The 25835-nt window shown below is 46.3% G+C and overlaps 1 protein-coding gene across 6 annotated transcripts in view; it reads right to left on the minus strand.

Annotated features, from left to right (window-relative positions):
• The window catches only part of TMEM50B (transmembrane protein 50B), a 274230-nt gene that overhangs the window by 11991 nt on the left and 236404 nt on the right, over positions 1–25835 (minus strand). For all 6 annotated transcript variants that reach the window (XM_069202465.1, XM_069202466.1, XM_069202468.1 and 3 more), the window contains 2 exons: positions 17259–17351; positions 4471–4528 (listed from right to left, as the gene is read on the minus strand). In XM_069202465.1, the coding sequence (XP_069058566.1) occupies positions 4471–4528; positions 17259–17351 (151 nt within the window). The remainder of the gene's footprint in view (positions 1–4470; positions 4529–17258; positions 17352–25835) is intronic.

Below are 25835 nucleotides of genomic sequence, written 5' to 3' on the forward strand. Positions count from 1 at the left end.
GTCAATGCTATCCTTCCTTTCTGCAAAAGGAACAGATCACAGACAGAATGTGGAACAAATCAAACATTCACCCCTAGTCTCAGAACTGGGTTCAATACATATTTTTTTCTGCTCACTATGCCATCCAGTTTGGACCCCACCAAAAGCAAATCAGTCTTGACCCTGCTCGCCATGGGAAACGTCCAGCCCAAACTGCCAACCCAGGTCCTCCCTTGACCGGAAACAAGCATTCTGGGACCGGTTTCGGGGTATCCCACCCTATCAACCAGGTTAGCTTGAATCCAGAGGCACAGTGAGCATGGGACCCATGCCTGGGCATACCCTTCCCACTTAGTGTGACAAAAGCAAAAAGAACAGATGGACAGAATGCAGCATAAATCAAACATTCACCCCCAGTCACCGATCTGGGTTTAATCCATCAGCTCGTGCTGCAGTACCCGCAGATGGTCCTTAATTTGAAGGACCTACTGGTCTGTGTTTTGGTCCTATAGGCTTGTAAAAGGAGGATACCCGTTCTCCTATGGACTGCACATACTACTTTAGAGGGAATTAAATCAGCTTTATTGATGGTGCTGGGGAGGAAAAAGGAGGAGGAGGAAGCCTGGTTCTGGCATGCGCTTCCCTTTCCACTGAACTTGTACTGTCACAAAAAAGGATTGTTGCAGTTGCATGGCCTGGCGTTGCCTATACTGGAACCACTCCGAGAAAACCCTGAACCTTCTAAACTGATTAAAGTCCTTTGCTGGGATTGAAGCCCTAGAGACCTGGCCGTCTTTCTTCTATCTTTAAAGTGTACCAATGATGAGTCATCTTTATGTCGGAAGGGACACCCTCCATCAAATGGCATGTCCATAAATGTGGCTTGGACCTTGCCAGAAAAGCCTGTAGGATGAATCCAGCTGCAACACTGTAGGGCTATTCAAGACGCTTTGCCCATGGCTACAGAGTCTGCAGTCCAGACTTGCCATGATTATGTGTTTGGGCACGTTCTGACCATCACAGACTACCTCATTAAAATTATGTTTGATATAGTCAGGAATGTTGGGCACAATCATTGCAGTCATGTCACATAGGACGTGTATAATGACCAAGAAGACAAGCTTCATTGAGGGGAGGGCAACACCAGGCTATCGGTGGAGAATACTTTCTTTCCCATCCCTTCCAACTTTCTGGACTCCCTATCTTGTGCATGGCTGACAAATATCCTGGGTTACGGCTGAGTTAAGCTTTGTGCTGTAGATGCAGGAGGATGCCGGTACCATAAGTCTCCAGCAAAGAATAAAAGGTTCCATACCCTGGTGATGGCCTGTATTGCCTTGCAACTGTGTGACTCGCTGCTGGAACTTTGGTTACCTCTGCCTGGGCCTCCTTCGTGGACTTCAGGAGCATCTTATTAAATGGGAGCAGCAACTCTACTGACGTGGTTGCAGTCTGGGGACTTTGGTGAGAGTGTTTGGTTTGTGCTCCACTGAAGGGAGAAGCAATTCAAGCACAGCTGCTGCTTTCTTTAGAACTGTGTGAAACAACGCCATCTCTGATGGGAACAAGCCGTGTGGGTGGGTCTATGTATGTATCTGGTGATATATCTAGCCCATCTGCCTTCTGCAGGGCTGGCAAATCTGCTGCCTCACATACTGGGAGAAGTTGGAAAGGCTTGTTTTCACCGGTGTCTGAATGACACACAATCCCCTATTCACCTTTCCTCCTCAGGCAAACCTTGGGGCTCCATTCTTTAATGTAATGTTCTAAATGGGGCTAGAGGTTGTGATGGCGCCGGCACTGGGGTGAGAGGGACTGGTGAAGGCCCCAGTGTTGGAATGACACTACTGTGCTGAGTGGGTCCAATAGAGCTAGAGGGACGCTCAGCACCAATGAAGACCTGATGGCAAACCCTCAAACAGAGCCCATACAGCCCCATAGGTCTTGATAGCGCTCCACAGGGGACCAATTCCCACCTGAACATTCATTGTGGCATGGAGGAATACAGTTTGGTGTACTCCTGACAGCAGAAACTCTACCCAGGGTCGGTACCGTCAAAAGCACTGGCGATAGAAGTGGCACCCGAACAAGAATTTGCACTGGAATTGGAGCCTCTTGAAATGGTATGGAAAACCAGAACTGATGCCAGGGTGGATGGTCCAGTCATGTTACCACAACTCCACTTCTGGCAGCGAGATGATGCTGGCGACCCCCTTCCAATGCACAACAGCTATATTAGAAGTTTCCGGATCCAGTCTGCTGCCTGGGATATTCCAGAGATCAGGAATCTACTGGCAGAATTAACCATCAGAATCCTTGGTTTTCGTCTCACTCAGGGATTAAGCTTAACTTTTTTGTGGCCTGCTGTTTGTTTCAGATGAGGATGATAAGAAGAACAAGTTACTTACCTTCGGTAACGCTGGTGCAAGGACAAATTCAGAAGGTGAAGAATCCACAGGTAGTTGTATCCATCAGAAACAAATCTTATTTGTGCATCTACAAGCTGCCATGATTTAAAGTATCAACTATTGTTACGTCAGTTACTTGGGACATCCAAATTCAGAAATTGCAGGTCACCCAATATATGATAGTCAGACTGGCCCACAGCCTGAGGGAAATGTTATTACATTTCTGAAGCCTCTAAGGTGCATTTGCTCCCACTGACATAGTGTTCTGAATTTGTAGCACACAGTCGTCTACTGACTAGGCACAGGTGTATTCATGCCTTATTTTCCAACTATGTTTGCCGGCACCTTCTCCATTCCAGGGCTGTCAAATATTTTAAACACACATTTTTATATCCACACACAGCACTGACCACAAGCAACCTTAGTTAGGCAGTGGCATGGTCAACTAGCTCAGCACCATCAAATGGGATGGTATGTTTCACATGCAGGAAGGGGATCCCGTCTGCTTTACGCAGTACCCCAGCCTAGTGTTGCAGTGTTCATAGCCACGGTAGCCCTGAAGAGTTTCCGATGGCAGAAGGCTGCTCAGTATGAAGTATAAGATGAGAGTTTTGAAGTAGGAGTACAGTTGTACAGAGGATCAGAGACATCAGATGCTCAAGGACATGATGTCAGGTACTAAATCCCTCTTCTTGCACCTGCCACAGAAGGCCAATGCCATTGTACTGTGACAGTAAGTGTGCTTGGAGTTATATCACTCCTAACTCAGATGGTGATCTTCCCAGTCTCTTTTGGCAGACCCACCCTGTCCAGATGGTGGTCAAACATTTTCATGTGAAGTAAGTTTCTGTTTAACTTGCACTAAAGGGAGCTTAGAATTGAGAAGGAGGTGTTGCAATACTTTTGATTCTACTTTCTTTCATAAGGTTTGGTGCTCACCTTAGATTTTTTGGTCACTGATTTTGCTTCTTTTTTCTGCAGCTGTTTTTCCGCCTCAAAAGTCTCTGTTAAACTCTTTCGCTACTGTCTCAGGGTAGTTTTGATATCTTGCTTCCTATCTGCTGTAAAGCTCTTCATCTTTAATCAAAAACTATTCATATTGTTAAAGAGACTTTTTCTGCCTTTTGTGGCTTTTTCGACCTAACTAGGACCTTCCTAAGGAGACGTGTGACTTCTTTTATCAAGTATGTATAGCACAGCAGCTAATGGGAAGAGTCACCTGTACTTAGGGCAATCATGAAGGAAACCTGAGACACCATCACTATGTCCAGCCCTTGACAATTGCTCTTCGCACTCACTGTTCGCAAGACCCTCGTATGTAATTTTGTCTATTAACTGAGGCTTTTTATATCCACATTTCTAGTCAGGGCTGTCTTTCTTTCTTCAGTAGTCTCTCATTCCCAAAACAAAGCTTTACCTGATGAACAGTGCACTGACAAATGAGTTACATATTTCTACACCAGCCTCTGTGCTACTTGCACATTTTGAGCTTGCAGCTTCTTAACCATTCTTGCAGCCTCTTATTTCAAACTGCAAAGACACTCTTGTAGGTGTTTTTATTGCCATATTGTACCAGGCTTTGCAGTGTAAAACATCACTTTTAAAATTTTGTTTTCTTAATTTTGTCTGGTTACAGATAGCTTTGTTTGTACTCCAGTGCAATCACATATGGAATAGGAGTTATAGAAATGATGAACTAAGAATTCATTCAATCTACGTTCATTTGTATGAAAAACTATCCCCTGATCTACTTAGGCAAGCTCTGGGTTTGAAATTGTGTTTGTTCCTTTGAGAAAAACTATCTCCCATGCTTTGTTTGAAACAAGTTCACATGAAGTGGGGGCGACAGAAGGGCATTAAGCTGACATAGTAATTGATATTTTAGTTCAATAGTGACCCAAAAAAGATCACAGCTTGAACATTACAAAATTAGAATGAAACACCTGATTAAAAAAGAAAAATAGCAGAAACAAGCAAGATGGACGGTATCTCACAAAATGTGCATAACATCTTGCAAAAGTTTAATTTTTTACTTTTTCCTTACATGGCCTTTACAGCAACAGTGTTATCAATTGCTACTTACCTGAAAAATATTAAAGCATTTTGAAAGAATATGGCTAGACCAGGGTAAACTGGGATACCTAAAACAAATATATAATAACTTGATTTAATTAATTTTGCTTTTGCAATTTCACTTTAAACAATTAAAATGGATGAGGGTGCTGCAACACGATTTACAAGCAAACCGAAAAACCATGAAAACAATACAAAGGTCAACATTTCTAAAATTAAATGCAATCTTAGAACTCAGAAATCAAAAATATGAAAAAATATCTAAATGTTTTAAGGAACAAAGTTCTACCAGTTGAATTCCCCATTTTAACCCTGTTACATAAGAAAATAAATTACTTAGCTGTAAATTCTCAAGCATAGGCATCTTTCATAGATTTACATGCTCAAATCAGTTCCCGTGGACATCAAATTCCTGTTATGGAATGCAGCATTACTGCTGGCATTAATATCACCCAGAAGAGTAAGTGAAATGCACGCCTTCATGATTAAGGAGCCTATCATGCGTTTCACATAAAACTATCATACTCAGAACCAATCCAAAATGTATACCCAAGGTCCCTTTGGATTTTTCATCTTAATGAGCCTGTGATACTAAGAACTTTCTTTACAAATCCTCAGTCAGCAGCGGAAAGATCCCGTCATACATTAGACATCAAAAGATGTCTGAAATGTTATTGACATTGGACCAAACAGTTCAGAAAAACAGATCAACTGCTGGTAACATATAGAAATAATCATAAAGGTGCCCCAGTCACAAAGGCAACCAATCACTCGAGGGGTCTCAGTTGCTATCCAGTTCTGTTAATCCAAAACTGGCAGACCAATCGCAGCTAGAGCTTATTCTACTAGAGCGGTCTCTACCTTGACATTGTTTGCTGGAGTGTCTCGCATGAAGATTTGTCATGCTGCGACGTGGAAGAATGCACATTCATTCACACAGCATTATTGCCTGGAATCAGCACAGTGCAGGTATGCGGCTGTTGGACAGGCAGTGTGAAGTCATTTATTTCAATAAGGTGAGCCTTTTTGTTTTGTTACATATCTCTGCATATGTGTTTATACCACCATCTGCTATTGTAATATTATGATGATTGTACAAATACTGTAACTGGTAACTACTCTGATTCAAGCTTGTGAATCTTTGAAAGATCCAATACTGGAGAAGAGAATAAGTTACCTGTAACTGTAGTTCTCCAGTATTGGCATCTTTCATAGATTCACATGCAACCCACCCTCCTCCCCATAAAGGCTCCCCTTATTGTTACGGGATTACCTCTGACACTAGTGCTTGAAAATCTGGGGGAATCAGCCTATAAAGTGTGCGGTCTCCTGATAGGCTGGAGTTTGGTTCCTTTTAAATGATATGGATAAGTTATTAAAGTGAATGTTTTATTGCCATTATGGTCTATGGTAATGTTATGTACTGCTTTATTATGGTACCGTGGGACTCCCACTTCGACGATGGGGGGTGATTTAAGAACGCAAATCTATGTGAATACTGGAGAATGTATAAAATACGTAAGATATATGAGGTGAAAAACAGGGCTAATTATGTCAACCTATTATATTTACCCATCACTATGACAATAACATATTTAAAGGCCCGAAATACGAGAGATAAGTCTCCAAGTGATATGGCTAATATTTGTAGGTAGGAAATGAGTTGCTAGTGAAACAGACTGCAGTAAATAACTATGCCTAAGATCCAAGCACTACGAACTGAACTATAACACAAACTATTGAGACTAATAAAATCAAGAGATTCACTACATACACTATAAGCTGATTATCTCTTTAGAACTTGTATTTGTAATAGGTTGCATGCAAGAAAACAACCACATGAGTCCACAGATCCAGTTTCAGGGATATGAGAGAGATTCAGGTTGTACAAAACAGAATTGCCAAGTTATGCACCACAAATAATCCCAATGTTTTTCCATAATCAACAGCATTACCCTATCTGTTGAAACAGGGCTTCACGACTTTGTCTGATTTATATGCCAACCTATCTCTCAAAAGTTTGAATTACACAACACACACCTGTGTTATCTGCATTAAATTCACAATTCTCTCCTCAAATACTGGGCATTTTCAGATTCATTTCACATTTTATGTAATCCCTTTAATGACCGTAAACCCCATTAAGATAAGAAGTTTGTCACCACTTAATACTTCCTTGGAGCACATCATGACTTTTGGTCAGGTCATCCCCCGAACTGTATACATGTGAACCAGATGGCAGAACCTGACCTAGAGGGTGCAGGCACATCTTTACCATAATCAGCAAGCAGGAAAATGTAACAGTCAAATTTGTGCTACAAATGTAGTCTGAAGCTCACTATGATGGAGCAGGACATCTTTTGGCAGTAGGGCCCTTTACTTTCTTCATTGTTGTCCACGCGCTGTAGTATCTTCCAATACAAGCCTTGGCTAGCACAGAGTAGTGCTGTTTTGCCTGAGGCCTACTCACTGGCCTCAATGACAGTGTGCAGGGTCAATGTCTAGACAGCTGTGGAGGAATGCTGAATACTCTGCCAGAGGTTTAGCATGGCACTTATAACGCCATAGAATGAGCAGGGATAGATGAGACTTTTCAAAATGTTGGAGATTCCTGAGCTTGGAACTAAGGAAAGAAAAGCAGACTATGACAACTCGAGATCTTGCTGTGCAAGACAAGGGAAACTCTGAAACAATGAAGTCTTGAGAAGATACAAAGCCAGCACCACATTTAACCCTGAAGCACATGATGCTTGGGACTGTATGAGAGACTCTGAGGCAAGCTCATATTCTCACAAGATCGGAAATGGGAGCGAGGAAGGAGGTGTCTGACTCCTTGGCTTGGTGCTGCTCTAGTGTAAATGCAGCCTCTCAAATCAAATCAAATCATTAACATTTATAAAGCGCGCTACTCACCCGTGCGGGTCTCAAGGCGCTAGGGGGGGAAGGGGGGGTTATCGCTGCTCGAACAGCCAAGTCTTTAGGAGTCTCCGGAAAGCGGAGTGGTCCTGGGTGGTCCTGAGGCTGGTGGGGAGGGAGTTCCAGGTCTTGGCCGCCAGGAAGGAGAAAGATCTCCCACCCGCCGTGGAGCGGCGGGTGCGAGGGACGGCAGCAAGTGCGAGGCCAGCGGAGCGGAGGGGGCGGGTGGGGACGTAGAAGCTGAGGCGTCTGTTGAGGTATTCCGGTCCCTTGTTGTGGAGGGCTTTGTGTGCGTGGGTGAGAAGACGGAAGGTGATCCTTTTGCTGACTGGGAGCCAATGCAGGTGTCTCAGGTGTGCGGAGATGTGGCTGTTGCGGGGTACGTCGAGGATGAGGCGGGCCGAGGCGTTTTGGATGCGTTGCAGGCGGTTTTGGAGTTTGGCGGTGGTCCCCGCGTAGAGGGTGTTGCCGTAGTCCAGGCGACTCGTGACAAGGGCGTGGGTCACGGTTTTTCTGGTGTCGGCGGGGATCCAGCGGAAGATCTTGCGGAGCATGCGGAGAGTGAGGAAGCAGGCGGAGGACACGGCGTTGACTTGCTTGGTCATGGTGAGAAGAGGGTCCAAGATGAAGCCGAGGTTGCGGGCGTGGTCTGCGGGGGTCGGTGCGGTGCCGAGGGCCGTGGGCCACCAGGAGTCGTCCCAGGCGGACGGGGTGTTGCCGAGGATGAGGACTTCCGTTTTTTCAGAGTTCAGCTTTAGGCGGCTGAGCCTCATCCAATCTGCGACGTCCTTCATACCCTCTTGTAGGTTGGTCTTGGCGCTGGCGGGGTCCTTGGTGAGGGAGAGTACAAGTTGGGTGTCGTCGGCGTAGGAGGTGATGATGATGTCGTGCTTGCGTACGATGTCGGCGAGGGGGCTCATGTAGACATTGAAGAGTGTTGGGCTGAGCGATGAGCCTTGAGGTACGCCGCAGATGATCTTGGTGGGTTCTGAGCGAAACGGAGGGAGGTAAACTCTTTGGGAGCGGTTAGCGAGGAAGGAGGCGATCCAGTCCAGGGCCTGGCCTTGGATCCCGGTGGAGCGTAGGCGGGTGATTAGGGTGCGGTGACAGACGGTGTCAAAGGCAGCCGAGAGGTCGAGGAGAATGAGGGCGACTGTTTCACCGTTGTCCATCAGGGTTCTGATGTCGTCTGTGACTGAGATGAGGGCGGTTTCCGTGCTGTGGTTGGTTCGGAATCCGGTTTGTGAAGGGTCGAGCAGGTTGTTGTCTTCCAGGAAGGTGGTCAGCTGTTTGTTGACGGTCTTTTCTATTACCTTGGCTGGGAAAGGTAGAAGAGAGATGGGGCGGAAGTTTTTCAGGTCGCTTGGGTCAGCCGTAGGTTTCTTTAGTAGGGCGTTGACTTCAGCGTGCTTCCAGCATTCGGGGAAGGTAGCAGAAGAAAAAGAAGAGTTGATGACGGTCTGGAGGTGCGGGGCGATGATGTCGTCGGCTTTGTTAAAGATGAAGTGCGGGCAGGGGTCCGAAGGGGCGCCGGAGTGGATAGAGTTCATGATGGATTTGGTTTCTTCCGTGTTGATGTGGGTCCAGTTGTTGAGGGTGATGTCCGGGGAAGCGGGTTCAGTGGTGTATGGTTGGGTCTGGTGTCCGAAGCTGTCGTGGAGGTCGCTGATCTTGCGATGGAAGAAAGTGGCGAGGGATTCGCACAAATCCTGTGAGGGCGTGACGGCGTTGGCGCTGGCGCTGGGGTTGGAGAACTCTTTGACGATGCTGAAGAGTTCTCTGCTGTTGTGGCTGTTTTTGTCTAGTCTGTCGGTGAAAAAGTTCCTTTTGGCAGTGCGGATCAGGTGGTGGTGTTCGCGTGTAGCGTTCTTGAGGGCGGTCATGTTGTCAGCGGTGTGGTCCTTGCGCCAGGCCTTCTCAAGGGCACGACAAGTTTTCTTTGATTCTTTGAGGGTGTCAGAGAACCAGAGAGGTTTTTTGGTGTTGGTCTGTCGATGCGTGCGTTTGAGGGGAGCAAGGTTGTCAGCGCAGTTGGAGATCCAGTTTGTGAGGTTGAGAGCTGCGTCGTTGGGGTCGGTGGTGAGGGTGGGTTGGTTGGCGGCGAGAGCGGAGAAGAGTTGCTCTTCAGGGATCTTGTTCCACTGTCGATGAGGGATGGGTTGAGTGCGGAGGTGGGAGGTCTCGCGTCGGAATGTGAAGTGGACGCAGCTGTGGTCAGTCCAGTGTAGGGCAGAGGTGTGGCTGAAGAAGACGTGTTTGCTGGCGGAGAAGATAGGGTCGAGCGTGTGTCCGGCGATGTGGGTGGGGGTGTTCACCAGTTGTTTGAGGCCGAGGTTGGCGAGGTTGTCGAGCAGGGTGGTGGTGTTGGGGTCGTTGTTTTGTTCCAGATGGAAGTTGAGGTCGCCTAGGAGGATGTAGTCCGGTGAGGCGAGGGCGTGCGGGGAGATGAAGTCGGCGATGGCGTCGCTGAAAGAGGCGCGAGGTCCGGGAGGACGGTAGACGAGGGATCCTCTGAGGGTGGTCCTTGGGTCGGTGCGAATCTGAAAATGCAGGTGTTCAGCGGCGAGGGGGGGTCTTCGGTGGAGGTGGTGACGCTGATGGAGTCTTTGAAGATGATGGCGACACCTCCTCCTACTTGGTTGGTGCGGTCTTTTCTGGAGATCTTGTAGCCTTCGGGGATGGCGGTAGCGATGTCTGGAGCAGAGGAGGCGTTCATCCATGTCTCCGTGATGAAGGCGACGTCCGGGGCTGTGGAGTCCAGGAGGTCCCAAAGTTCAACGGCGTGCTTGTGGACGGAACGAGCGTTGATCAGGATGCACTTGAGGTGGTTGATGGCGCGTGGGCTTGTGGTCGTGGTAGTTGCGTGGTGGAAGATGCGTTTGCAGGAGTTGCAGGCGAAGGGTCCATGGGTGCGTTTGGGGTGAGCTAGGAAGCAGGTTTTGGAGCGCCCTGGGTTGAGGGCGTGGAGGGTGGTGGGGTCGTAGCGGATCAGCGGGGCTTGGGGGAGCTGGGGACCAGGGGTCGTGGCGCTGGGAGCGGGCCAGGCGCGGACGGGCGCAGACGGGCTTGCCTCTGGCGCGCCTCCGGCGCGCCAGCAGCGTGCCCGCTGCGCAGTCGCGCAGCGGCCGCCATAAGAGGTAGGAGGGGGGGGAGGGGTCAGCTGGGGGCGAATGGGAGCTGGGGGGCGGGGGCGTGCAGGAGGTCGCGGCGGGAAAGCGCGAGGGAGGGGGGGGGGACAGGTAGAGTGAGAGGAGCTGGGGGAGGGGGTTTAGGGTGGAGGAGGGTGAGTGTTAGGAGGTTTGGAGATTAGGGAGAGAGATAGGAGTAGGGTTGTGAAGATAGGGGAGGGGGGGTTGTAGAGGTGGGTGAGGGAGAGAGGTAGAGTGAGAGGATAGGGAGATAGGTAGTAGAGGGGGTGGCGGGAGGGGGGGAGAGATAGAGAAATAGATAGAGAAAATAGATAGAGAAGTCGATAGATAGGGAAATAGATAGATAGACAGATAGGTAGGTAGGAGGAGGTGGAGAGTGGGGGAGTTAGATAGTGAGATAGGGAGCTAGAGAGATAGGAAGATAGGAGGAGTGAGGGAGGTAGATAGCGAACGGGTTAGCTAGGGGTGAGAGAGGGGGAGGCGAGTGAGGGAGGGGGATGAGGAAGGAGCAGGAGGGCAGGCTCGGGGGAAGAAGACGGAGGAGGTTGAAGAGCCGAAGACAGGAGAACAGAAGACAGAAGACCAGAAGACAGAAGAACAGAAGACCGGAAGAGCAGAAGACGGAAGAACAGAAGAGCAGAAGACAGAAGAACAGAAGAACAGAAGAACAGAAGAACAGAAGAACAGAAGAACAGAAGAACAGAAGAACAGAAGATCGGAAGAGCGGAAGAGCAGAAGAACAGAGAAGAACAGAGAAGAACAGAGAAGAACAGAGAAGAACAGAGAAGAACCGAGAAGAAGAACACAGAAGCACCGAGAAGAACAGAGAAGAAGAACACAGAAGACCGGAAGAACACAGAAGAACAGAAGGGAAGAACAGAAGAACAGAAGAACACAGAAGAAGATTGCAGAGGGGGAGCGAGGAGGAAGAGACAGAGAGGAGGAAAAGAAGCAGGAGCAGGAGAGAAGGTGAGTGGCGCGGGGCAGGGCGAGGGGCTGGGAGGAGGGGGGTACTTACAGTTAGGTGGGTCTCAGGAACACAGGAACTCGGGAACTTGGAGGAGCTGCAGCGGAAGGGGGAGCGACCTACCCTTGGGTCAAGGGTCGCTACCACTGTCGCGCAGCGGCCGCCATAAGAGGTAGGAGGGGGGGGGGGGGGTCAGCTGGGGGCGAATGGGAGCTGGGGGGCGGGGGCGTGCAGGAGGTCGCGGCGGGAAAGCGCGAGGGAGGGGGGGGACAGGTAGAGTGAGAGGAGCTGGGGGAGGGGGTTTAGGGTGGAGGAGGGTGAGTGTTAGGAGGTTTGGAGATTAGGGAGAGAGATAGGAGTAGGGTTGTGAAGATAGGGGAGGGGGGGTTGTAGAGGTGGGTGAGGGAGAGAGGTAGAGTGAGAGGATAGGGAGATAGGTAGTAGAGGGGGTGGCGGGAGGGGGGAGAGATAGAGAAATAGATAGAGAAAATAGATAGAGAAGTCGATAGATAGGGAAATAGATAGATAGACAGATAGGTAGGTAGGAGGAGGTGGAGAGTGGGGGAGTTAGATAGTGAGATAGGGAGCTAGAGAGATAGGAAGATAGGAGGAGTGAGGGAGGTAGATAGCGAACGGGTTAGCTAGGGGTGAGAGAGGGGGAGGCGAGTGAGGGAGGGGGATGAGGAAGGAGCAGGAGGGCAGGCTCGGGGGAAGAAGACGGAGGAGGTAGAAGAGCCGAAGACAGGAGAACAGAAGACAGAAGACCAGAAGACAGAAGAACAGAAGACCGGAAGAGCAGAAGACGGAAGAACAGAAGAGCAGAAGACAGAAGAACAGAAGAACAGAAGAACAGAAGATCGGAAGAGCAGAAGAACAGAGAAGAACAGAGAAGAACAGAGAAGAACACAGAAGAACCGAGAAGAAGAACACAGAAGCACCGAGAAGAACAGAGAAGAAGAACACAGAAGACCGGAAGAACACAGAAGAACAGAAGGGAAGAACAGAAGAACACAGAAGAAGATTGCAGAGGGGGAGCGAGGAGGAAGAGACAGAGAGGAGGAAAAGAAGCAGGAGCAGGAGAGAAGGTGAGTGGCGCGGGGCAGGGCGAGGGGCTGGGAGGAGGGGGGTACTTACAGTTAGGTGGGTCTCAGGAACACAGGAACTCGGGAACTTGGAGGAGCTGCAGCGGCAGGGGGAGCGACCTACCCTTGGGTCAAGGGTCGCTACCACTGTCGCGCAGCGGCCGCCATAAGAGGTAGGAGGGGGGGGAGGGGTCAGCTGGGGGCGAATGGGAGCTGGGGGGCGGGGCGTGCAGGAGGTCGCGGCGGGAAAGCGCGAGGGAGGGGGGGGGACAGGTAGAGTGAGAGGAGCTGGGGGAGGGGGTTTAGGGTGGAGGAGGGTGAGTGTTAGGAGGTTTGGAGATTAGGGAGAGAGATAGGAGTAGGGTTGTGAAGATAGGGGAGGGGGGGTTGTAGAGGTGGGTGAGGGAGAGAGGTAGAGTGAGAGGATAGGGAGATAGGTAGTAGAGGGGGTGGCGGGAGGGGGGGAGAGATAGAGAAATAGATAGAGAAAATAGATAGAGAAGTCGATAGATAGGGAAATAGATAGATAGACAGATAGGTAGGTAGGAGGAGGTGGAGAGTGGGGGAGTTAGATAGTGAGATAGGGAGCTAGAGAGATAGGAAGATAGGAGGAGTGAGGGAGGTAGATAGCGAACGGGTTAGCTAGGGGTGAGAGAGGGGGAGGCGAGTGAGGGAGGGGGATGAGGAAGGAGCAGGAGGGCAGGCTCGGGGGAAGAAGACGGAGGAGGTAGAAGAGCCGAAGACAGGAGAACAGAAGACAGAAGAACAGAAGACTGAAGAACAGAAGACCGGAAGAGCAGAAGACAGAAGAACAGAAGAACAGAAGACAGAAGAACAGAAGAACAGAAGAACAGAAGATCGGAAGAGCAGAAGAACAGAGAAGAACAGAGAAGAACAGAGAAGAACACAGAAGAACACAGAAGAACCGAGAAGAAGAACACAGAAGCACCGAGAAGAACAGAGAAGAAGAACACAGAAGACCGGAAGAACACAGAAGAACAGAAGGGAAGAACAGAAGAACAGAAGAACACAGAAGAAGATTGCAGAGGGGGAGCGAGGAGGAAGAGACAGAGAGGAGGAAAAGAAGCAGGAGAGAAGGTGAGTGGCGCGGGGCAGGGCGAGGGGCTGGGAGGAGGGGGGGTACTTACAGTTAGGTGGGTCTCAGGAACACAGGAACTCGGGAACTTGGAGGAGCTGCAGCGGCAGGGGGAGCGACCTACTCTCAGCAAGTCATCACTTGAAGATCGACTAGGACATTGGTGACATACAGTAATATTCTAGGTTTCTTGACCTTTGGTGGTAGGGGCAGAGAATTGAGGGCCTGAAAATCACTGTTGCAACAAGGGTTCTCATTCACCACATCAACAGCCTCTGCCTGCCCAGTATCTTGCATCAAGCAGAAGAAATGCTTAACCATAGGAGAGGAACATCAGGATTTAGATGGGTCATATCCAACTGAGAATTCAACAGAGCATTCCTGCAGACGCAGTCAGGTTTTACTCACAAATGCAACCCCTCCACAGAGTCACTGGTACAGACTGAGAAGGGCCCCATAGCTTATACAGAGAGAGAGAGAGACATTCATAACCTTTGAGTGAAATAAGTCAGCGGCTAATGCCCAAAAGGAAACACTAGCACAGATCCACAGTACATTGGTAACTTGAGGTGCCCATGCCCAAGTAGGGTGCGGAAAAGTGGCTTTCATGCAGAAGAGGATTTTGTTCCAAAGGGCAGTTGGCAACTGGATGTTTTGTTGCTAATTACGTAGATCTTGACAACCAGATCTGGCTAAAGAAGGTTGTCAACAACCAAGGAAAATGTCTATGCAACCAGACACTTTCGCCCGTCCTGGGTTACAAGCACCACTTGGTTATAGCCACTGAAGGTGACTGTCACACAGGATATAGTGGTAGTCCTTTGTTTAAATTGTTCTCCGTCTCATTGACAAACATTTATCTGAACTGTGCTACGCCTCACACTCACTACTTGTCTGCTATTCTTAATGAGGAAATCCAGGTCTTACATTACTTGCTCTGCTTCCATGTTATATTGTTCTGAGGGTCTTGTACCAATAGTAGTTCTGAGCCCAATGGTGTAAATCAGATAACAGTTTCTCAAACAGTCCCAGAGGAACTGTAACGTGGAAAGCATCCAGAAGCTATTTTACTCCACTTCCTGGCTATTTAGGAAAAAAGGTTGTGTGCTGCTGCTATGCTTCTTCACAAGGCCTGGAATACAAAGATATATTTGAAATTCGTAGTGGAATACAGATTAGTTTCTTTAAAAAAAAAATGCCCCCCCCCCCCCCCCCCCCCTTTACTGTTTAGGCTTGCTATCTAGTGGCCACCCTACATTCCTGATTAACAATGATTTAAGTAAGCACCTATCAGCCTCGGACATTGTTCCGAAAGTAAAATATCCCACACATGGGAAATCGTTTATATTATGGGACACTAGTTACCACACATACAGTGGGAGGATTGTAAATGCTGTACACAAGGAAAAGCCTGCAGAATATCAACAATTTAAGACTTGTAATGCTGAACACATACACACTTCCTCATATGCAATAAGAAAAATCTCAGACTCACTAAGAAAGCTACATGCATCCTCTGAAAATCTAACAAAGGTTTCTATGAAGTGTGGTGCCAGCTATGGGAATGATGTATACAAAAGGCTATGGGTGGAATGCCTGACAATCTAGGCCACTAGTAATTACCTGGACTGCATCGCTGCCCATCATTTTTCTGCCCACCATGCCACCTCAGAGATGAACCAGCCAGCCTGAACGGAACAGGAACAGAAGCAACCTCAAACCAGTTTTGCCATGTTCAGACCTTGTCAGTAGTGCTCATCCTGAGTGCTAAGGGAAGGTGCGCAGGGGGCCCATTTCTGGGCATGCCTGCCGTCCTTTGGGCATCACACAGAAGATTATATAAAAGGGCAGGTGGTATGCTTGAATTAATTACTGTGACTTGTACTTACTCAGGGCCGCATCCGAGCCCATCATGTTTTTGCCCACAATGCCACCATCACTTATCTGTTTTTCTAAGCTAAGGCAATGGTAGCAGCAGAACTCTTAGGCCTGAAAGCGAGTCCCAAATAAACAACACTAAGGCAAGTATCAGAAAGACAAAGATAAATCCATGAGTTCAGAGTCTAAAATGGATCTCTTACTGCCTAGAGTAAATGTAATCACCTATCTGACAAGAATAGATAACTGCACAATTCAACTACAAGAGGTTATGGCTACACTCCTTTGACAAAAACCTCGGATCATGAACCCTTCAAGTGAACTTCTACAAATTATAGTGGTTATCAGCCTGTATTTTCAATAAGGTTGAAGTGACAATTACACAGATGTGCAAAAAAGCATGAAAGAAGAACATTATGCACTCATCAAAAACAGCAATATTCTTGTACCTTGCAATTTTTACCATCTTATTTCTGTAATTATTACAGATGTCAAGCAAAGCTGCAGGCCTCAAACTGGAAACCATTTCCGTAAGCTGGTCTCCTTAGACCACATGTGGTTTATACTGGGGATCCAGTGCACGAACAAGGTCTAACACTAATGAACCAATTGTCCTTTCAAAGATCTTACTGGCAAGTCAGCCTCATTGAGCCTTATTACACACCAACATTTGATTCTTTGGACTGACAATTCTGTAGGGTGGCACTCAAATTTGATAATAGTGGAGGGTCTCTTAGTTTTACTGACATACTCCTCCACCGATTGTTATCAGCCAATAAATACAGAGGTGATCTACTCTATTTCTCACACTATGCACTTGTCACCACTCCCTTTGTTCACGCATGTTTTTCTTGAATTGAGCACGATTAGGACCTTCTGAATGATATAACATATCTATCTCTCAAGACAGAAAATCAGAGAGACAACATTTTCCTGTGTTCGATGAAGTCACTCCTGATACTATTTCGAGGTATTGAATGAATATGGATAGGTTTGAGCTGAAATATATTTGTCCAAATTTCTAGTCAAGCCTGAAGCACACACACAACGTAGAATGTTAACCGGGAAAGTAAGTATGTTTAATAAAAACTAAAAGAAAGAAAACAACCTATTTTTACATCAGAGTCCACTCACCCCCAGTGACTCACAAACTGTATACACCTACATACTTTTCTACCAGTGGCCCAGCCTTCACGAGTTGAGGTAAAGGCTTGCTTTGAACACTGCCTTCATGCCCCACAACCCAGCCCCCTTCCTGAAGCACTTGGAAATGGCCACCATCAGCATAAGCATATAGATAAGTAAAACCACTGCTCTTACTGGCTTTGTCAAACCCCATGCAATATGGTCGAACTAGCAGCTTTCCCTCAGAAACACTTCCAGTTTAGCAGGTGTTTGTAGGTAGGATGTGGTAGCAGCTCTAAATTTAATCTAATTTATAAGTAAATAGTCTTTACAAGCAGAAGTTATCATTGCCATTAGCAAAGCAGATAAAAGAACATTCTGGAGTTCATAAGTGTTAATCTTGATAGCTTGTACTAGAAATCTTTACAGGTGCAACTGATTCACTGATGTGACCTATCATTTCATTTATCATTTATTCACCTTCAGGAAGGGGCACAGCGGGAGTAGATTTTGATAAAACACAATCTAATAAATTAGCCAACATTTGTTACAGCTGTATGGAAGCAATTTTGAATTGCTTCTTACCTTGCGAGACGTAGGCGCCAAACAAAATCCACATAGAAGCAATCAGCGATCCAAACATCATCATGAAGCCAATAAAGAGCCAGATCCGTGCACCTGTAGGATAGACGTTCAGAGATGGGAATCACAAATGATACACAGCAATGACGAAAGCATGGTAATGTATATCAAGCTCAATTCAACTGATCAAGGGGCCTGGTTTACTCATCTCCATTCAACCCTTTAAACAGCCACTGGTATATGCATTTCTGGGTGTTAAATACTTCTCTCACCATGCCCACACAAGGAATGCACTTCCCTCATCATGCCCAGTCTAGGAATGTACTAGGTCAAGCCTGCTCCTTTACAGCACTGTTCAAACTGTATAAAGGTACAATAACCCAAATAACTGCATAATGTCTCTAAAGCAGTAATGCTGCTACTTGTGAAATGGTTTTATGTTTCAGTGACATGGTAAGCTTACTTCACATTGTAGAAGTGAGCCCTCACACTAACATCAAAAAGCTGGTGGTAACCACATGGAAAGGATGTCTTTAAGGCATGCAATAACAGTATTGCTCCACATTAGTGTTCATTTTAGTCTGCAAAACACTCAAACCCAGCCTTCATTAAAAAGATAATCTACTCAGAAATTACAAATACAGATTGACTTAGCGCAACAGACCTTTAGTTCATATTGTTCTCTATAGAATCTGCTGGATGTAGCTAGGAGATGTGCCATATGTCACAGAATAAAAACTGGAATCCCATCCAGAGGATCATTAAAAGTCCTGAAATCCCATTCAAACTCTGAACTGCTCCTGTCAAGTTCAGTGAACAAAGTAGGTGAGCACGGAATTTGCATTCCCATAACTATGCAAGATTACGTAAACATACTGCATAATTATGTGGACTGCATAGCTGTCAGTAATGTTACATTTCAGAAAATGTGTCCTTGTGTCGAGTTTTGACGTGAGAACACATTTTGTGCTCAAAAAGTAGCTTGAAAAACACAAGTGCCATGAAAAACAGCTGCTTGCATTCTGTTTATTTGCTTTGTTCCAGTGCTCAAATTTTGCCACAAACAGCGGTATAATTACAAAACGTGATGTAATTTTGGGAATTTCACATAACACAAAATTCCCAAACTTACAAAGGCGCAATTTTAACTTGGGCCGGGCCCAGTCCAAAGCCCATTTGCAAGGCGGTGAAACAATTCACTTCAAGAAGCCTAGTGAAGACATACTCATCATGCCACTGCTGAGGGCGTATTTCCACTCACGTCCTACATCTGATCAACACACTTCCATTATTTAATCAATCAATTAGTCAGCTGTGGCAATAGATTAACTACACTATCAGCCACTAACATCACAGACACACAATACACGTACAAGTTGGCTGTTTATATAAAAGCATTGCAACTCTGACTTCCTAAGAAACATTCCTGCCTCCCCTCCGTCAAGCATTCTCAAGGTACAGAGACTGGCATTGCCAAATAGGGGCATGACATTCATTACTAAGGCACTACTCATTCTGTGTCTGTTCTAGACCTTAAACTTACAAACGGTACTTTATTTCTTTTTAAAAATTAACGTTAATCATATTCTTTACATTAATATAAACCTGTTACAGATTTAAAGGGGCATCCAAATGAATTGTGTAAAACAGGTTTCACATACAGAGATGCACGTTTGTAGCATTTCATAGCCAAGTTACCCTCCTATTAAACAAGAGATTTTACATCTACATAGTTTGTTTCCATTATTCACAGATGCATACTGTAATTACCTGTAAATTGGCTAAACTTACAATCTGGCTGCAAGTGTCATGTTGACAGGGTATCACAAATGAAGACAAAACGCAAATGCCTTTCCACTCTCCTGACAATATGCTTCATATTAGATAACAAGTAAACTGCTTCACGAGGTTTGGGGGGTCGCCAACATTTTCTATAATGAGAGCTACAGCTGATCAATGAAAATAGTCCAGAGCTACTAATGACTTTGATCATTGTTGAAGTAGTGATCACACTTTGAAGGATTACCTTAGTCACCACCCGGAGCTCCGAGAACTTGATTGCACAGTATTCAGCAGTTCAATCAAACGGGATAAAACAATTAACATACGGAAGATGGACAGATTTTACTGCAATCAATTGATGTTATGTTACTCAATGAATCGTGGGAGTGTATTAACAATAATAAAACAAGCATTGGCAAACCAATAGGTCTTGTCTATGCAAGAGCTGTTGCGTTGCCAATATGCTTTCGCCATGTTGTATACCAGCATGGTTACTGTTCAGCATGGCTAAAAGTTAGTACGGTAAAGAAAAATGGCATGAAGAGGAGTATTGTAAAGTGGCGTGTTATGGAGTGGCATAGAGGGGTGTAGACTAAAGTTGAGTGGTATAGAGTTCAGTGATGTGGAGTAGAGTGGCATAGAGTGAGTAGAGTGTAGAGTGGAGTAGAGGCAAGAGTGGAGTAGAGTGTCGTACAGTGGAGTAGCATTGAGTGTTGTGGTGTAGTGTACAGCAGAGTGGCCTAAAGGGTGTTGTGTAGAGTGTTGTAAAGCGGAGTTGATTGTTGTCGAGTGAGTCCTGTAGGACAGTGGAATGGCCTATAGTGGAGTACAGTCCACCTGTGTGTAGCAGAGTGGAGTAGTGGGGAGGGGTGGAGTAGTGTGTCGTAGAATAGAGTGGAGTAAAGTTACATGGAGTGGCATATGAGGAGTTGCGTAGAGCATCGTAGACTGGAGTAGTGTTGTAGATTGGCATAGAGAGCTGTAGAGTGGAATATAGTTTAATGGAGTAGAGAGTCAGAGTGGAGTACCACTGAGCGTAGTGTCAGAGTGGAGTAGAGTGGCCTATAGTAAAGAGGCATAAAGTACAGTGGTGCAGAGTAGATTTCTGTAGGGTGCAGTGCAGAAGAGTGCATTGGTTTCGAGTAAAGTGGCGCAGAGTGCACTGGCATAGAGTGGTGCAGAGTGTAGTGGCGTATAGTGCAGTGGCATAAAATGTTGTAGAGTATGGGTGTGTAGAGTGCAGTGGCACAGAGTGGAGTAGCGTGAAGTGAAGTAGAGTGGAGTGTCACCGAGTGGAGTGGCGCTTAGTGCAGTGCCACAGAGTAGATTGTTTCAGAATAGAGTGGAGCTGTGCATGGCAGAGTACAGTGACGTAGAGTGGCTTGGCATAAAGTGCACTGGCGTAGAATGGAGTGGTACAGAGTAGAGTGCACTGGCGTGCAGTGGTCTAGAGTGTAGTGCTGCACAATAGAGTGGCATAGAGTGGAGTGACATACTGGAGTGGCAAGGAGTGCTGTAGTGTATATTAGATTTATGTGGGGTAGAGTACAGTTGTGTAGGACAGAGAGGTTTAGAGTGACGCGGAGAAGGGTGGAGTGGTGCAGAGTAGACTGCAGTGGTGTGAAGTGGTGCAGAGTAGAGTGGAGTGGGGTAAAGGCTAGTAAGCATGGTGTGGTAGCGTACTGCTTTACAGACCTTCAATTGAAATGACCATTACATTAGCACAGACATACAGTTTTGCTGATAAAAGTATACAGAACACAAACAATGTTTGGAAATATCAGCACTTAGTGCACCAATTTGTTTTCAACATATCTGTTTCACCACACTGCTTCATCTGTGCATTTCCAATTCAGATATATTCTGAAATATCTGCACAGTTATTCACAGACATTTAAATTCGGTTGTGTGCTAGGAAAGGAAACAAAATAACATTGTACAGTCTTCCTCAATCACACCCTGAGTGGACAGCCTGACTGTCACATAAATCTCACCAGTTTAAAGTAAAAGACAGAAAAGTAAACCCCAAGCTCCCTGGAAGACCGAACCTGATAACTGACCTCTATCTTTGAATGCACAGCAAAATGTGACAAGAGCAAAGGTACCTTAGTAGCTTTATGGGCACGTTATTTTAGCCATAGGCCTGCTGCGCAGAATCTCTCTTCTGCAGTGATGTATTAATAGCCTTTATCTTGCATACTTATAGCACAAAGACTGTTTTCTTTCCTTGTACTCTGACATTCTCGTTCTGTGCTCTGCTCGAGGCAGTCTCAAATATGTTGCTGGCATAAAGTGTAACACCACAATCTCTGCCTCTCCATGGACATGCATGTTTAACGTTAGGGCAGTTTTCCTAGAACATTAGTTGTTTCATTATAAAACGTCTCTGTGCCCCCTATACGTTAGAGGGAGAGTTCCAGCCAGAAGTCTGCCACTGCATGCTGTCGCTTCACTGCAGCTGTCAGCTGAGACTTGCTGTCTTTCTCTGCCTAAATGAGAGAGGACTCTTAGGAGACTAACTACTCTCTTTGCTATGTGAGACGAATGTAAGTGGGAGAAAGGGCTGAGATCTGTTCCACCATGATTTCCCGAGAAGTCAGAATGTCATGCACATGGCTGCCACAAATCACCACCACTTCCAGATGATGGTGAGGTACGGCTAGCTGGCCGAAAGGGTTAGGCCAACAGATGTCACAAGAAGTGGAATTGGACTAAGTTCCCCACAATCTGGTGGTGCCATCGCCCGAATCCAGCAGTCTCGTTGGTATAATGAGAGCGAACACTTCAAATTAAAGGCCTGTTTACAGAAATTCAGTTCTGTTTGAAGACTCCGTAAATAGGGTTTGAGCAAAGAAAGGGAAGAACTCAAGCTGGGCAGGCTAAAACAAATAGAGAGAATAAATAGAAAGCAAGCAAATGTGAGTTACAAACCACAAAGCAAGGGTAAGCAATGGGCAGAATGCATTCCCAGGGAAGCTTTCTGAATGTCCACGTGATGTTGTTAGCAAATCAGATGGCTGCATTGTCTGGTAAGCTTGAACCTAAAAATGAGATTGTTGCCCCGGTGTACAGTTAGCATATCCAAGACCCAGTCAGCTGGATATGCAGTTATGGAACAACATGGTGAAAACAGGAATGGAGAAAATAAAACGCATATCACTCTACTGATTTAATGTGATTCAAGGAGTCACGAGGATGAATTGAATTGACTAGGAATAAAGGAGATGTTCTTGTACGAGGTGAATCGAATCATATGGAAATGCCTGTGATGTGAATATGCACATCATAAATGGATGGCTACGGATTGATGGACTTCATCTTGACTCATTTTGGGATATTCTGTGTCTTTGAAATGTATTTTTGGTCACCAAGGATAAAGAGAAGATGGGCCGTCAATTTGATATCACCAATTGTTATTGAACATATCATGAGTATTATAGGATTTAAACCACATATGAAAAGGGAACATTTACCTCAAAATATACACTGAATTCCTGTTTTTTATGTTTTTTTATGTATTATTAACACTAAAATGAATGAAATCATGCAACAGGAAATAAACATGTCACACTTTGGCTGAATTAATTACGCATTATTTGGGGATTTATGTTGTACTATGACCTTAACTGTCAGTTCAAATGAATGAAATCAATTTCAACAACTTAATGCTTCTAAATTTATAAACCATATATTCATTTATGAGTAGTGGTAATGCCCATAATGTTAGTAAACTGGTTCCATGTTGGGGAATATCTGGTTAACATTTTAGATGTTTGAGTATGGTTGCCATGAGTGTGTTTTTAAAATAGCTGTACTTCTGGATCATGAAACCCATGTAGAAGGTCTAATACTTTTAGTCACTACTTGGAGTGTTGCCTGTCTTTTTACGGAGTGCTGGATGTACTTTGTTTGGATATGTATAAGCTTATCTTTCAGATGTGGTTGTTAATAATATGGTTACAATACTTTTTGCAGGACCATGTTTAAAACTCAGTATTATGAGCACTGACCACCCCAATGCATACAACAGGGGATACCAACAGTAATCTTGGGAACCGCCTTATCAATAGAAAATGCCTCCATCTGATTTTTTTTTTTTTAATATATGTTTATTAGCATTTGGTGGTTATACAAACAAATACATAGTAGACAACGTCATCTCAACATGATGGTAGTTCATTAAGACTAATGAAAATGAACATGGTTACAAGAATACATAGTTTCCATCAGTCATTGGCATGTGAGTCGTGCTTTCCTAATCAGTTAGTGACTCTTGCATCCGGTTTTGATCCTCCATGGCTCTCCATTTGAAAAGTCTCAAATATGCGGCTGCTAATCCTTTATGAGCTTGATTTCAGGGCTTACACAAAACGCTTCCCGTGTCAGGTTTCCCAAATGACTCTGGGTCAGGAATAAGGGGGACTGGGGAGATGGTAAGAAAAAAAAATCCATAACTGTGGAAACAATAAAAAATAAAATGAAACAAATAATTGAGTTTAAGTGAAGTGTCTCAGGGAATTCAACTCTCAGATAATAGGAAATAGGTCGGGGGAGCGGTGTGAGCCATGTATGAGTATCTGGTAGCCTCTATGGTAGAATTCCTTAAGTTCAGCGATGGAGTAAGTGGCATGACACATACGGTGCACTCTGGGAGGTGTGGAACGTGGTGCAACACCTCAGCTATCAAGAGTTCTGGTCCCCTTCGTGTGGTTGCACTTCATCTCTCTCCCCGAGTCGCCTTCATTGCTCACCTCCTCCCGGTCGTCTTGAGCACACTTTCCTAAGTGTGAATCACTTTCCAGATTTTCCCAGTACTCCCGTCGACAATTCAGCTATAGAGTATTTCCTAACCCCTCTGGCGTCTTCCCTATGGAGGGCTTTTTCTTCGACTCTGGCCCAGGTAGTCACATCTCTTACCCATCTCTCAAGCACGGGTCCCATCCCAGATTTCCACACATTGCTATTCTAGGTTTGGCCTGTATGAGGACCAGGTCGAGAGACCAAGTGCCTACTTTGCATGCTTTGGGTCTGAGGAACCCTCCCAGGAGGCAGGCCTCCACTGTGCAAGGAAGAGAGCGACCCAGCGCCATATGCAAGCAGCGGAAGGATAGAGTATCCCCATGTCATATGGTGGAAATCTGCATGAGGTAGCCAATACCTGGGACATTCATGAGGCTCCCCCTGGTGTATGACCTGCAGTCGGGGTGAGGGGGATAGGACATGTGCACAACATTAAATTGTAGGAATTTCAGCCTCGCATTTCGAGGGACCTTCTTAGGGTAGGCTAATATATTACTCCATTCCCCATCTGTGTGTGCGGCCTAAAACCCCAACCCATCTGGCCCTAAGGGTCAGCAATGGTCTCTGACCCATATTGTTCAGGGACCCATAAAACCACATCACTAGGTGCCACGCCAACACCACAGAGAGCAAGAGCTGCAGTACTGCATGGGGTGTAAGTTTGCCCCATCCCAAAGGCCTGCTAAAGTCCATACCAATGCTTCAAAGGTCCTAAACTGACCATGGGGCAGTGCAAGTTGCTTGTATAATTCTTCTAGAGGTATGAGAGTGGCCGACTGGTAGCAGTCTCCTACCATCATCATTCCAGCCACGGTCCAATCAGAGCTAGTGGCAGTAAAATAAGCAATAGGGTCCCCATGCAGTAGACCCATCAACGGCAAGACAGGGGCATAGAGCGGTGCTCTCCAGGTCCGCGCCATGCAGCAGCGCCAACATTCAGGGCCACCAGTAACAGGGTGCTGGGTTGTGGAACAGACACTTCAGGATGTAGCAGCCAGGCCAGCCAAATTCCTTCATTGGGGGCTTTGGGAGTGGGGGGGAGTGGGGGGGGGGGGGGGGGGAGGGGAGGGGTCAAGCCCATAAGGTCAATCGTCCATCTCATCCCTTTGGGACCCATCAAGCCACTGGGCGACCCACTGCATCGTGCTGCCAGATAGTACAGTTCAAAGTCGGGTTCCTCCAGTCCTCTGCCTTCAATGGACGTCTCAGGAACTTGAGCGACATTCTATGGTTGCTCTCATCACATATCTGGTCATAAAACAGAATATCTAACTGTATGCACCATGCAACAGGAACCCTAACCAAGATATTTGTGAAGAAAGCAGGCGAGTGAGCATCACCATTTTGGAAAATTATATTTGGGCCATAATGGGCAATCGCAGGGATCTCAAAAAAGTGACATTGGTTTTAAGGGAGCAAATTGCTCTTCCTAGTTTACCCTCTCGCAAGTCATCCAGGCTGTGATATATCTGAATGCCCAGATATTTAAAGGTTGTGGGTGACCACATAGGTCCCAGAGGATGGTCAGGTGGTTGGTGAGCTCCCTGTCTGCTGGGGATCATACAGGTTTTGGCCCTGTTTACACGTCAGCCCGAAAGTGCCCCAAATTTTTCCGAGCAGCGGATCGCCACCAGCAACCCTCAAGGGTCGTCAAACAGGTGCAGGAGGGGGTCATCTGCATAAAGCAAGATGATATGTTCATGACCATCATTTACACCAATGCCTCCACCCTCCCTTCGAAATAATTCCGCTGGGGGTTCAATGGCCAAGGTGAATAGTAGGGAAGATAGGGGGAGAACCCTGCCTCATGCCATGAAATATGTAATACATGTTGGAGATTGTAGTGCCAGTCTTAACCTTCACCTTCGACCCAGTGTACAGAAGTGTGACCCATTTAATCCAGCCTTCCCCCGGTCCCATTTTACGCATGATCCTTGTTAAGAAGTCTCACTTTATCGAGTCAAGGGCCTTCTCGAGGTCCACTGACATGAGCATTGC

The sequence above is a fragment of the Pleurodeles waltl genome, chromosome 8 (assembly GCF_031143425.1).
Source record: "Pleurodeles waltl isolate 20211129_DDA chromosome 8, aPleWal1.hap1.20221129, whole genome shotgun sequence".
NCBI lineage: Eukaryota > Metazoa > Chordata > Amphibia > Caudata > Salamandridae > Pleurodeles > Pleurodeles waltl.